The 14,962-nt window shown below is 42.3% G+C and overlaps 1 protein-coding gene across 2 annotated transcripts in view; it reads right to left on the bottom strand.

Annotated features, from left to right (window-relative positions):
* GNA13 (G protein subunit alpha 13) overlaps positions 1 to 14,962 on the bottom strand; it is a 598,177-nt gene that overhangs the window by 559,372 nt on the left and 23,843 nt on the right. For both annotated transcript variants that reach the window (XR_010090912.1, XM_063456116.1), the window contains exon 3: positions 1,658 to 1,708. Coding sequence is in view for 1 of the 2 variants with exons in the window: in XM_063456116.1 (XP_063312186.1) it covers positions 1,658 to 1,708 (51 nt within the window). In the remaining variant the exon portion in view is untranslated. The remainder of the gene's footprint in view (positions 1 to 1,657; positions 1,709 to 14,962) is intronic.

The raw sequence follows: 14,962 nt of genomic DNA on the forward strand, positions 1-14,962 counted from the left end.
ATTTGTGTGATCTTAGTAATACGAAAACTGCACATGCTGTGTGCTCCTGTATTAAAAAAGTCTTCTAAACTGGATTTCCGTAGGACACTAATAACCCCCCAAAGGGAACGGTCACCTAATCCTCTGCAATCATCATACAGAAGTGGGTGTTGCAATTCTATAACACCAACCTTCGGTCACCCAGCGCTCATCTCGCGGCCCTCAATGATTTTCTGTCATGACAGCGACCTGCTGACTTCATTGACAGCATCTGAATGACATCACTCAGTTCCTAAATTTCTTAGCAGGTGCAAGCAGCGATAGCTAGAGAATTACCATAGCAATCAAAATGCATGAACTGTGGGAGCTCTCGGTGGAGAGCAAAATGACTGCCTGTAACTTGACCCTTCTGCTCTCCCTGTCAATAAATCCTACAGCATAGAGTCTATGCCGAAGAAGAGATCGACAGGTGGGAGAATAACCTGCTTTTCTCCCAATCTATATGTTTGCTAGCAAATCTGCTAACAGAACAAATAGATGAAATCTCCTGTTCCTTAAAAAGAGCATGGGTTTTTGGGTGGAGTTTTGACAGACTCACTTTAACACAAGGAAGGACCAACATTTTTTTCGCTGTACAAAGTATATTATACTTTTTTTCAGCACCAAGGCTTCCTCGCCACTGCTCACCTCTCCGTCTACTGTGACGTCACTTTCCTATGGGGTTCTGTGTCAAATTACCAGGTTTTACTGTCTACTTACAGTTTTACTGTTTTTACCCCCCCCCCCCCCCCCTCCTAAACTGCAATATTTAACATGGAAGGGTTAAAAGGACTACATCACCCAGACACTTTAAACAGAATGAACACGTCCAGTGGTGTATTCTGGTTTTGTGCTGCCCTAGGCATGACAAAACTCAGGCACCCCCTTCCAAAGTTCTCTTTCTCACAGACACACGCCCTCACTGATGCATGCACCAACACTCACTGACAGATACACAGTCATTGTCACACACACACACTTTCACTGAAACATACACAGACATGCACACTTAGTATCAGACACATTAGCTGACAGACACACACACACACACACACCAACACGCATATACACTCTAACAGATAATCTCAATGACAGACTGACACACACACTAACAATTTTTAATGTCCAATCAATCCAGCCTCCCTACCCTTTGGGAGTGCTGGAGTTGATTCTTTCCCGTTGTCCAATGGGGCTGGCAGGCAGAGTCGGGCGGCGAGAGAGCTATGATCCTCCTGCTCAGCTCCCTTGCGCACCTCTTAGTGATGCCGTCAGATACCGGCTCCAGCATCACCGCGGTCCGCGCAATGGAGCTGATCAGGAAGAGCTCAGGGGAGAGTGCTCCCTCGCCACCCGCCTACCAACAGAGCAGATGCCAGCCTCTTAGGCGCCCCAGGACAAAAGGTTGAACAAGCATCTGATGGGGCGTTTGGGGAGGTGGCTTTTTTTGACGCCTAAATACATCGCTGAACACGTCTACAACCAACTTTTATGACTACCATAACAATGAAGTGTTTGTGGTGATGATATGGACTCTGGACTTTCAAGTTACCTGCAGTCACTAAGAAGCAAGATCGAAAAAACAAAGGTGGAAAGCATATCAGAAACACACAAAACTAGAAGAGAGCAAATTGTCACTCACCAGTTCCCCAAGCTTGTCCAAATTATCCAAGAAATATTTTACCGATTCACCCTAGGAAGAAAGAGAACACGTTCAGAGAGTTTGTACAAGATACAAGCAGTGTACGAGTGTAATGAGTGGTAATAGAATTGCACATTGAAGGTAAAATTGCCAAGCTGTAAGATATATATATATTATATACTATTTGCAATTTCTTAATCTCATTTCTCTTTAATTCCCAGAATATAATGAATACATCAGTCCTGCATGCCCCAGCGTTAGCCCATCAAATGTGTTTTTGTCTAAAAGAGTGAAACCACAAAGTATTTTTATTAGTCCTCAAAAGATTTCCCCCATTACATCAAATGCTAGTGGAATATTCCCCCCGATATTCAGAATACCAAAAAGCAAATAGCACTGCCATACATAGAGCATCGATGGCCCTTGGTAACAGCAGCACAAGTTAAAATGGTTATCCATATTAGAGGACTTTAAAACATTCATGGTTCTGGGAGCCAGATATTACATGCAGCACAGTTATAACACCCAAATCACATGCAGCACTCTGTACTGGTGCTTCCTACAGGTTATGTAGAAGCTAGAGGAGTGGACAGTCTACATCGGCAGCTGGACCATCACCAGTTATATGCCGACTGTGCCTATAATGGTAGCAAAACATGAAGGTGGGAAATCGCATGAAGCCGGCCCAGCTGCTCCATGGATCCCAGGGACTGTAGGATGTGCCACGGCAGGGCTAAACCCACTAATGCACCATGGCAAACATGCTTTAACATTCTTTCCAATATGCCCTGACATGCTAATCTCAATTTAAATTACAGGGAATCATACTGGAATTATTCCGCGTGGGGGGTACACATGGTTTACTAAGCGAGGGGTTAAAGACCACATTGTCTGCAGGTGGAGAAAGGCTATATTTTCTATAGTGCGGCTATCACCGTCAAAAAACATCCTTTAGGACCCAAATTCTTCTTTCCCCTTTACTATAAGTTTACCAGTTTTCCTGTGTAAAAGTGTAAAATTGCTTCACTGCATTCACACTGACAGTAATAAATACAGAATACATAACAGAACAGAACTAAGAACCATAACTACATATTGTTGAACGTTATAGGTGCAGTACATCCTTGTTTTTCATTAAACCTTTTTGAGTATCATTCAGTCAGCGCCCTAACTAGACTGGCGGAGGGTGCTGGGTTACCCATTGCCACCACTGTAATAAAGTGTTGATTTCCATATTTTCTACGCACACGAGTGTTTTTTGTCAAATGTTTTAAAATAACGAGCGAATTGTGACTACCCATTTAACACTTGCACAGGGATCTTCACACGGTTTCATTGTCCTGTCTGAATCTGATTTGAAATGGAATATGTAAATATGCTGTTGTGACAAATAAAAGAACAGATTTAGGCTCCAACTGTACATGGAGGGAACCCCTGCAGCCTCGCAGGGACGGACTGACACCTCAACCAGTCCCATTTGCATGTTAATTATGCTTTTATAACTTTAAAGTACTGTTGTCACCATATGCCTACACACCGCCTCGGAGCTGTCCTGATATGCGGACATTGACTTAGCCGGCCTCCCCCCTGAACACTCAGGGGTTATGGAGTGTAAGATGACAGAAAGCCCCCATGACAGACCCAAGTCATCATTACCGTTAACTACTAGGACACGATCATTATCTTATTAAATAAGACCCACAGGGCTGGGTCTCCCTCCTACTTTCGCAGCCTCAGCGAGATTAAAAAGCCCCACAATTCTTAGATCACTAACCAGCTACAGTTTTATATCTTACATGATTGCACCTAGTTTGCATACTAGCCACGTAACTTACCTTATAATTACTCACTCAGTGTCAGGTTCCAAGCTAATTTTTATTACCACTTATGCATCCATATACTGACACAGCTAAACTCAACTTGTTTCGCTCTCCCATAGCATGTTACCTGCTATACTTTCTTAGTGCCAGGTGACAAAGTATATCCCCATTAATCCTTCCGTATATTCATTCACTGACACATTTTGATTTAACCTGTAATTTACTTGAAAAATTGTGCACAGTATTTTCTATGCCATGTTACAATCTATTGTTGAATGGTTTCCTACAGCTATTGTAGCAGACCTGAATGTGATCTCAAGCACACAAAAAAAGAAGAAGAAAAAAAAAAAAGGAACAGATTTAAACCTCCAAACAGGCTGACTCATGTGAGTGACATGCCCTTCTTCTAGGCCCAAATCATGCACGCAGGAGGGGCTCGTTGCAGGAGATTCCTCTTTAGCCTGTTAAGAGAGTGCCATCATTGGATTCTTATCCAGATTCAGCTCAGCAGAAGTCAATCCTACAATGAGGAGATACCTCAACGGACACACAGGACGCCTGATGAATTAATTTGAACACCTTCCATCATATTGGCAGATGAGGATTGGTCAGGCTGATCAGTGCAACCCCCAATGAATAGGTTCTGACCCATTCAAAGCAACTGCAAGTGCTACAGACCCCAAGTGAAATTACTATAGAGTGAGTGGCCAAAAATAGAGCCCACAAAATGATTTTCCACCTGGCAAAATATCACTGGAATTCTACAACAGTGGGGCCCCCCTTTTTGTCGACCAATGCTTCAAAGCGGACGAATGTCAAACGAGGCATTATAAACTGATAACTGGCAACCCCACCGATTCTTCTGCTCAAACATCTGGTCTCCGTCACACAGACTATCAGCCCAACTTTCTGTGCGGAAATCTCTCATTCTCCAAACAATGCAAGGAAGCAGCGTGCACGCTCCCATTCGATTTTCACAGGAGGATATTAACCAGGACTGCACTTACTCTGTGCAGCGATTTACAGGCATGCAGCATGATGGAAAACATCTCTACTGATACACTATTCTCCCAGTCAAAGCTTCTGACACTTTACTTGTAATCTGTTCTCCGCAAAGATCTCCCTGGCTTCTATCAAGATATTTTAAAAACGCGAGCTAGATGTACACAAACATTAACATTTTACATGCTGGCAAGCTAGAAATTTAAACTCCATGTAAAGTGGCAGTGCCCAAATTCTGTAGTAGAAGTAAAACGCCATCTTATGGACACCTCTGCGGTAAATGGTCCACAGACGCTCTTGCAGCGAACACTTGTTGACAGGCAGTTTCCATTTTGTACCAGTTCCTCATTTAAAGGGGAAGTACAGTCACCCTGCTTTAAGGCCAAATGGAAGTTTGAAAAAAAATGTTTGATATACAGAGATATACATCAAACAAAATTACATAGCGAACGCATTTATTCTGAGGATAAGAGAATGAATTACATGTTACGTGCCATTATAACCGTTACATGTACCCTAAGCTACATGAAGTGATTGATCGTGCATATCTATGGATTGCTAGTTGCAGAGAGGGGACACTAACTTCAACTAATCTGTTCAACTCTAGCGAGGACACACACTGCTAATGATTAAACAACCAACATTTCTACAGATTCACTTCTGTTTGCACAGTTTAGGCCGCAACACACATTCATTTTAGTTTGTTTTGTTATATGCATTTAATTTACACCTTTTATTTCTGTCCTAGCACAATGCATGCACATTAATTCAGGGGATAATAATCCTCACATTTAAAGGGAATACAAACATTCACAACACTATAGTGTCCTACTCAATGTTTTAGCATTTACAATGCTCAGACTGCTGGGACAGGCTATATGCAACTGAACCACTGCATTCAGATGTACTGGTACTGTGGAGTATAGTAGGTCTCCAAGACAGAACGTGGCGGAGACAGATCACAATGTCGTCTGGAAGCATGGCAGACAAGCTATCGCCTTTGCCGCTTATTATGCACAAAGTCAACCTTGTCATGCCTAAAAGCCAACAACATTGCTCTAAGCACCTTCTGCAGTGATTGCAGAGTCCCAGTCTAGACAATGTGAAGCCCTGCCGGGCAGATGAGACTACAGAGCCTGTGACCTACTCAAGAGTGGGGTAAGGTGGACGGCCGCCGCCTAACATTCTTCCTAATTGCATCAGTGTGGCTCTAGGATGAATCGTCTTGCTAGCCCCTATCCGTCCCCCTTTTTGTCTGGCAGGGGTTACTCGTGAGCCAATGCTATCTGAGAAGAGTTACTTACCCTGCAATAAGAACTCCTGCGCTTTGTCCACAAAATTGCCGCCGACCAGGTCCAACCAAACAAGACTACGATCCATGGCCTGCAGCATATATGGCCAATGACGGCACACAATGAAATCCACAGTTTCTGGGCCATGCTGATCAAGCAGACTGCTGTTTTGGATACAGTACCACAGCTGATGGAGCAAGGCATTCAGCCACACTCTGCCCTATGCCTGATGGTGCAATCTAGCTGCCACAGCCACTTATCTAGGCCCTGAGCCCTGGAGACTAATCTTCACATTGTTACTCTACACCTAGGAAGGTCAAGCACCGACATGAGAGAAGTTGGGCAGGTTTACCCTAGGCAACCCAATGCCGGTTCATACATGTGCCGGATCAGTCTGCACTGGATGAGAGCTCATAAGATGTCCTGGTGTTGGGGGAGCGGCCTAGGCAGGACCTGTTTCCTCTGTGGGACTCTTAACACACAAGGGGTAGGAGCGGGCTGAAGTGCCTTTAGCCAGGGCTAGTTTATTAATAGGCTCTACAGTGCCATTAGTTACAGGATATAGTCTTATGGCGACCTACCTACCAGTTTAAGTTTTATACAGGGGAGCTGCAGTGGTTTTATTCAGGGTCATAAGTCTGTCCCCAATATTTTATTCGAAACCTATTACCAGCTGCGGTATAATAGTCTGACTGGCTATACGGTGGTTTAATGTATGGGGTAGTTCCAAGCTATTCATCAGGTAGACAGGCCTAGTGAATATATGCATACTTATTTTATATGTCTCTGCCTTCAGCACACAACTGGCGATCTAACCTCTAACATCCTTTGCATGTTATATAAAAAACAACAACAAAAAACATTGCAGTATCTTTGTAGTCATGTATTCATCAGCATGCATGTTTTATTTGCAAAATAAAGAATGTTTGGGAAAAAAAATATGCTTTTAAAAAAAAAAAATGTTTTTCTATTTAAGGCACAAAAGGAGAAAAAAAACCCTACAAAAATAGCCATACTCTATGAATGGTGATAATGAACCTTCAGAAGACTAGGTAAATGTATTAGAAATGATTATTCTGTATTATGCTATTAGAGGCGTATCAGGTCAACTTTCAGTCCATTTGCAGGTCTCTCCCAGGGGGTGTGATGGGAATCTGGCACGTAGCATCAACTGGAGACAGACTCAGCAGGTTATACAAGGTGCACGTATTCTAGGGAGGTACCAAGACAGCCTGTCTAACTACAACAGCTGGCAATAAGCAGCTCTCCCACTGACAGCCAAACACTCCCAGGCACGACCCAGAACGACTACTCCTCCCAAGCTACAGCAAGGAGATATTAAAACCCACTGTGCTCACTATAAAGGGGAATCTCATGGAAAGGAGAAGGGGAAATAAAAATATAGTATTTTATCAATATAATACATGTCCATATATTTCAACTCTAGTTAAAATACACGGGTGTGTCATATTCACATAATAATACGATATAGATATATTATCTATACTTTACATACTCTAAGCCGGGGATAGGCAACCTTCGGCAATCCAGATCCTGTGGACTACATTCTCCCCTGATGCTTTACCAGAATTGTGGCTGTGAGAACATCATATGATATGCAGTTTGAACTGCTGAAGGTTGCCTGCCCCTGCTCTAAGCAGCGCAAGTTTCAAAACATACAGCAGAGACAAGACAGAGACAAGTAACACTGTGTAAAGAATATTTGCATGAAGAAAACATTGTTACATTAGAGGTTTTTAGAAAAAGAAGATGCAAAAATGTAACTTTTGCACCTTGGCTCCCACCCCACAATCTCATACATTCAGCATAAAGAAGCAATGTTCTTTTTCCTGTCTGAATTCAAAGTTTTATTATTCCAAAATCGACACAAACACAAAACAAAAACAGCGGCACGTAACATAGAACCGACCGATGTGAAGAGATCAATCAGTGCTGGGGTGGGAGCTAAAGTCACCTTAGGAAGAAAACACATACGAAAGAAAATGCAAAGCACTTTTAGCCCCAAAGTAAAATAAAAATAATGTCCATTGGTAGCCGGAGGTTCTCAAGTCTCGTTGGATTGTTAGTTTGCTAATGGAGTCCCTGCAGGTAGAAGACTAGGTTCTGTTTGTTTTGGATCAAGTCACTCTTCCCATCTTTCATAGCAAAGCCCCTATTCAAATAATCTTTTATTCTTCACAGACACAAAAGGGAAAAAAGTGGGAACGGATTCTTTGTAACTTGCCCATCTCCCAGCCACAGAAGAACTCTGCCAAATGCAAGAGGTAAAAACATGCTCAGCACCTGAGACGTTACGGCATGAATAATGGTTTCCCGAAACAAACCGGGTTTCTGGAACGCGGCAACAGGACCCCTTAAGATCACACGTCACTTCTTAGTAAATGTGAACACGACACACGTCAGAGCATTTCCTCCTGTGAGCTTTCTGCAGATGCTTCATGCACACAGGAAGCGAGAATAGTGAACCTGCAAACCAGAGCGTTCAGGAATCGTTTTTCTACAGGCCCTTTTAGTTTCAATACTTTGCCCAAGCGCGGCGGTGTTGGAAGTAGAAATCAGGCACTCAGAATTAAAGGGACACTCATTCCACACTGGTTACATATAGAGATGGCAATGATATATTTTATAAATCCTGCTCTTCTCTAAAAATTATTCTTACTATGAAAATACAGCGGCACGTGTTCCAACTTATAGCTTTAGTGTCCCGAGACAATGCGAAACAAGGATGTTACGAATTGTTTTTTACATGAAACAGAAATCGAAGAACTGTCAAAATCTCCACTGATAAAGAAGAACGCATTAAAGCAGATCTGTCACATTTGCAAAGGCCCTGGGGTCTTGTGGTGCAGTAGAAGGCAGGTATACTTACCTGATACTAACCCTCACGGCTGCTGCCATTTTCTTCCTGAAGTCCGACTTCAGCCCCCGGGTCTTCATCTGCCTGGAGCTGTGAACATAAAGGGCAATAGAGGAACCTGCGGGAGGTTCCATAGTTTGTTTTGCAATTAGCAAGCTGATGCCCGAATCACACAATCATCCCTTGCAACGGCTGCTGGGATTGGTCTAAAGTGGACCACAGGACTCCGCCTTTCGTTAGGCTTTGTCCGCCTCAGGCTTTATCACAAGAGATAGTAGTCCCCGCTTTATTTTAGTGTATATTTGGATCGAATTGGAATTTCAATTAAATTCCAACACAGTCAGCTTCTTTAAGAAATATTCAGAGCTAAATGTTAAAGCAATCTGTCACCCTTAACCAATTAGAACACCCACGAGCACCCTAACCACTTATGCCCCATTGTAAGTAGTCAGTTTGCCAACTTAACAACTTACTTGGGTTCCATCAGCTCCATTGAAAGCCAGAATCTCTCTGTCATGACCTAACACACAGCAAAGAGACCGCATGAGTACAAGGCCAAAATCTTACAAAAGCACTCGTTCTGTTGGTGCCCAGAGCGTGACTGGGATTACAGCTCTATCTGAGCTCACCAACCCACATCAGATTGCCAGAAAGCAAATACGAGCATCCTATTACCACACTGATATGTGGTGACAGAGAGCCATCCTGATCCTCCTGCTTATGAGCAACATGTTTAATAAAAAATGATATATTTCTCACAAACTTTCTACACTCTGCTATGCTAGAGAATGAAAATTCAGCCATTGCAAGCAAAAATTCACCTCCAGTTACCGTGCCACAGACTCTTCAGTTTTGCGGTGGCAATGAATGGTTTGGCAAGTACATAACTTGAAATTGAATATTAAAATACAGAATAAAACCCTGTCCTTTCATGATTACTGCTTAGTATGTGCCAGGGGGAGCAGTGCAATGACCAACACTTTAGAGTTATGTGACCTTTTAAACCCAACAAGCTAACCAGGTAACTTACATGGCTGGCACTCTAAGCGGTGGTGTGGGGGAGCTATTAGAAAGAATGCAGAAAAATACATTTGAAAAGTCCCTTTTACCTCCACAAGTGTGTGACAAAGCGGTGTCCAGTGGTTTGTGAGGTGCTGATTGAAACTGCTGGAGACACAGGGAGCACATACGTTTGCTCTTAGAAATGGAGACAAAGCTCTATGGCAGATGTGCTATACTCTCAGGCCCTACATACGGATAGACCACTGGCAGGGACATGCCTTAAACTGGCTCTCCTGAAACTTAACATAAAGAAGATTAAATCATGGTGTAAACACTGAAGGGACAACACTATGTTAATATAATTACATGTCATGCCCAATACACCATATAAATTAAAATTAAACTTCTGAGATGTTTTGTAAAATAAAGTGCAACTCATAGCATGCCTTCAGCAAATAACTGGGTTGTAAAAATAAATAAAAACACACCCCAATGACCGTTCTGCATTAAGAATAAGGCTCCTGGAGTCCAATAATTTAATCAGTCACAGTCAATGATCGCACCTACAACCTAACAGGTTAACTTTATCGCACTGAATGGTGAATATAGAAAGTATTGCTTACGCTGTGAAAGATCTTCAGCTCAGAGATCAAATTCAGCCACACACCTGGCCATGGGACAGATATCGGAGCTCAAGGTATGACAAACAGCTAAATAGGCAAACTACAGCATCTCTCTGCTTTGATATCGGACAGCTACAGCTAAACACATGTAACTTAATGATGTCCTCCGTCTATTTGGTGTTCGCCACGAAAGGTCCAACGAAACCAAGGGCTGTGAGCTGCTCGCCCAGTCGAACACTAGTCAATATTTGGGAGTCTGGAAACACCCCGTCACGTGGGAACATTGCTATGCGTACCATGATTTAATTTCTCTCTGAGAACCAAAAACTCCCCCATCTTCCAGCCAAGTTCTTCTAAAAGTAAATACGGTTTATTGTGGAAGATTGACCAAAGTACAAGGACAGACAAATGAATATACGGTTAATACCCTTAATAAATATTATAACTATAGAGTGGCAGGTTTGTTGGAGGGAACAAGTAAGGAATGTGCACTCAGAATCATGGTGTCCATCCAGCACAGTGCCCTCTAGTGATGGCACCCCATCTTGAGCTTGACTGATAATCTGGCCTGCATATTTTTACCCAGCGTATATTTATGGGAGGAGATTGTTTAACTAGTAATGCACATTTCTGGAGAGCCATCATATATTTGTATTAATGAGAAAACAAACTCCTGAAATGCTGAGTAATTAAAGGAGCACTATATATAGTGCCAGGAAACCAAAACTCTTTTTCCTGGCACTATATGGTAATTAGGTTAAAACCCCTTCAGCCACTTACCTTTCTCCAGCGCCAGGCTCCCTCTGTGCTGGGGAACTCTCCACCCCCTGCCGACGTCAGATCCGAATGCGCATGTGCGGCAAGAGCTGCGCACGCATTCAAACAGCCCATATGAAAGCATTACTCAATGCTTTCCTATGGACGTCCAGCGTCTTCACAATGGGAATCGCAGAAGTGCCTCTAGCAGCTGTCAGTGAGACCGCCACTAGAGGCTGGATTAACCCTCAGTGAAACATAGTTTCTCTGAAACTGCGATGTTTTCAGCTGCAGGGTTAAAACTAGGGGGACCTGGCACCCAGACCACTTCATTGAGCTGAAGTGGTCTGGGTGCCTATAGTGGTCCTTTAAGTTTTAAAAATCTGCAGTATAGGGAGTCTGGACACCATGACAGTGGTAGTGGGTTCCTATTGGTTGGACTTGGAACTGTGGCATCAGTGGTCATACCACAGATAATTCACTTCTGGTAGCAGCCCTGCCGTGCCCAGTGAAAGGCTGAGTCTGATAAAGGTGTCTGTACAATATTATATATCACAAGCAAAGAACTGGTTCAATGAGCTGCTCTCTCTACTGTGGAACTTGTATAAAGTAGATCTGTTACTTTACATATTTCACAAAGATCCCTCAAAAGAGCGGCAACGGTGCTATACTCTTCAGCAAGAGTACAGTGCTGAGGTCTATGGAAGACCCTCCATAGATCGATTTCTGAATGACACAATGGTCACATGTGACTGCTGCTGGGATAGGACCAGAGATGGCGGCAGAGCTCCGCCTTTTGCTAACCTCAGATTAATTCTAAGATAAAAGTGGCCCCTGCTTGGTCTCATAGTAGTTTTCAAATGACCAGTATTTCATAAAGAAATTCTTTATAAATAGATACTGAAAAGTGACGTAACCACTTTAAGTACAGTTCTTTGTATTTTAAAGCATATATCCCAAAAAGATATACAAATATGAAGAAAAAAAACAAATCAGAAATTGAACTTCCAGACCAGAGAGCTAATTTTACATTGAACAAGGGTCATGAAGCTAATGTATGTTACCTGGAGCCCTAGTAAGAAGTGTAATAAACATTGGGCCTGCAGGTTAAAAAGTCCAGAAACTAAAAGAACCAAATGAAGATGGTAAACACGCAGCTTACAGGAAAATACCAAACATTGCGTGTCCAGGTAACCGTATAACACACCTAGGCTATTATCAATACTCAAAGCATGTGTTATCACTGTATTACGCAATGTACAAGGTTTACTTGCAAGGCTAAGGAGTGAACAATCCCTTCAGAACAAAATCAGGCAGCCAATTGGGTGGTAAAACACACAGCCATTTAACAAACTTTTTGGGGGGAGTAAAATGCTCCCTCAGTCAGTACTAGCTAGCCTGTGTGAGCACATTGGGGAAAAGGAGAGCTACTGGATTGAAAGCCTCCCCCACAGGAAGTACCTCCGCTGTCTTTGCTGCTTCATATTAGCTAAAAAGGTCAGAGTTTTTGCTCCCAACATCATTGTTGTTTATTATATAGCAGTTTGATCTGCCAGTATTGTTGCTGCCTCTCTCTTTTACCTTCTCTGCCAGTTTGATCCTTACCTCACTATTCTATCCATCTTGGAATTTGTAGTATATATTCCCTGCAATTCGTGCTGCCGGGCGTTCTAACAGGCTTTAGGCTCTTGGTTTGGCTGGTATCGCAAGTTGCCTTCAAGGAGGCCCAGGCCACATCACAGAGCTGGCCTTTGTTGTGTATTTTGTGAGATTCAGCCGCCATCTTGTCATAGTCATGTCATTACTAGCGATCTCTGCTGGCCATTTTACCAGAGTCGCAAATCACTTGTGAGCTTCAGCAGCCATCCTTTTGGTTTCTCATGGTGCCCCCCTCGGTCCTCTGCTATAGGACACTACTATATACTCCGGCCCCTACATCAGGAGATAAATGTCCTCTACAACAAGGCAGGTATATTAAAAGTGTTACCTACTCCAGTAACAATATAGGAGTGATTCTGTTTATTGGTGTCTGGATGAGCCCTGGGTGACCTTTACCTGACATTCAGGCACCATACTGATGTTTGAGTTCATCCCATATTTCCACCTGTGGATGGACATCATATATCGGCAAGATTTACCCCAGTTTGCTATTATTGTATGCCTCCTTTTGAGTGACACCCCTAGTAATATTTATCTGATTTATTGTAGCAGCCTATTCTACTTTAAATTTAAAAGAACCTTTTGGCTATGCTGCTGGAGCAAACACTCGCCTGAGCTCCAATGACAATTAAGTATATATTGAGGAACCTGCCTGACAACCCAGGCAAAAGAGAATGTAATTTGCAAGCCCTATCTTTGACCCTGTAACTTTCTGAGATATTCGGGGCCAATACAAACCATTGTGTGGAAATCTATTCACAAACCGGTCTTTACATAGGACACAAGGCCATGCGTTTAGACTGGAAGAAAGAAGATTTCGTCTAAGGCAAAGGAAAGTTTTTTTTTACTGTAAGAACAACCAGGATGTAGAATTCCCAGCCTGAAGAAGTGGTTTTATCAGAGTCCATACAGATGTTCAAACAGCTACTGGATGCATACTTGCAAAAACAGAATATTCAAGGATATAATCTTTTAATGTAGGGTAATAACTGCCATTCTGGGGTCAAGAAGGATTTTTTTCCTAGCTTGTTGCAAAATTGTGCTTCAAACAGGGTTTTTTTTTTGCCTTCTTTTGGATCAACAGTAAAAAACAAATGTGAGGAAGGCTGAACTTGATGGACGCAAGTCTCTTTTCAGCTATGTAACTATGTAACATCACAGCATACTAATGTGTGTTTTATTGCAGTAAATGTCAACAGTATTATGACACCCACAGTTACAATTGTATTTCATATATCAATATTTGATGTGAACAAAGTGGTATATAATGAGTGTGGGTGCACTAAATATGAAAGCGGTGAATTATGGTTGAACAGAAATAAAGGTCAAACTAGGTTTTGTTTCAGTTCAGAACATGGACAATTGCCTCTGTCCGCAAGGGGTTAAACTTTATACTAAACGCTACACGTGATATAGGGCAAAATGACACTACATGCATATAGACAGTCATATGCAAAATAATACTGATAAACAGTTTAACCTGATATAAAGGGACACTAAAGGAATCCAGACCACTTCATCTCAATGGGTGGTCTGGGTGTAGTGTTCAGTAGGAACAGCAATGTTTACACTGCAAGATTAACATGCCTTTAGTGGAACTTCTTTTCCATAACAAAGTAAAACGGTTGATTTGTGCATGACATTTCCTGACCATGCGCACTAGCTTTTCAATGTTTCCCCAATAGGAAGCAATAGTTTGGCTGAGACCATCAACAGTCATGACTTCAGGACCGACGTCAATAAAAGCAGCGTAGCAAGGGCTGCAAGCCAAGTAATGTTGTCCTTTGTTTGGATCCCTTATGCTAGTGTTTCTTTAAGGCACCTTCTTTTATGTAAAAGGTGTAAAATAAAAAATAAAATGTTTATAAAATGTCCCATTGCTCAGGCCACACATCACATCCCGTTACATTACTAATTAAGTTTGGAAAAATGTATGTAGAATAAAGCAAGAACGCGTCATTAGAAATGTATTTGAGTGCTCCTTTAAAGGGACACAAGTCACCTTAACAACTAAAGCTTAATGTAGCAGTTCTGGTGAGTAAAGTCTGTCCCTGCAGCATTTTCATGTACTCACTGTCTTTTTGGAGCCTAGGGAAACCTCTAGTGGTAATCACTCAGATGTCCACTAGAGGTGCTTCCTGGGTCAATGATGCACATCATGCAGCACTGCTGTTCAACGTCTCTATGATTGGCCGGAGGACTAACAGGTTTTTTTTTTTTTTTTTTTTTTTAAATATACAGTCAAGAATACATGTTCCTTTGTGTTCCTGACC

The sequence above is a fragment of the Pelobates fuscus genome, chromosome 5 (genome assembly GCF_036172605.1).
Source record: "Pelobates fuscus isolate aPelFus1 chromosome 5, aPelFus1.pri, whole genome shotgun sequence".
NCBI lineage: Eukaryota > Metazoa > Chordata > Amphibia > Anura > Pelobatidae > Pelobates > Pelobates fuscus.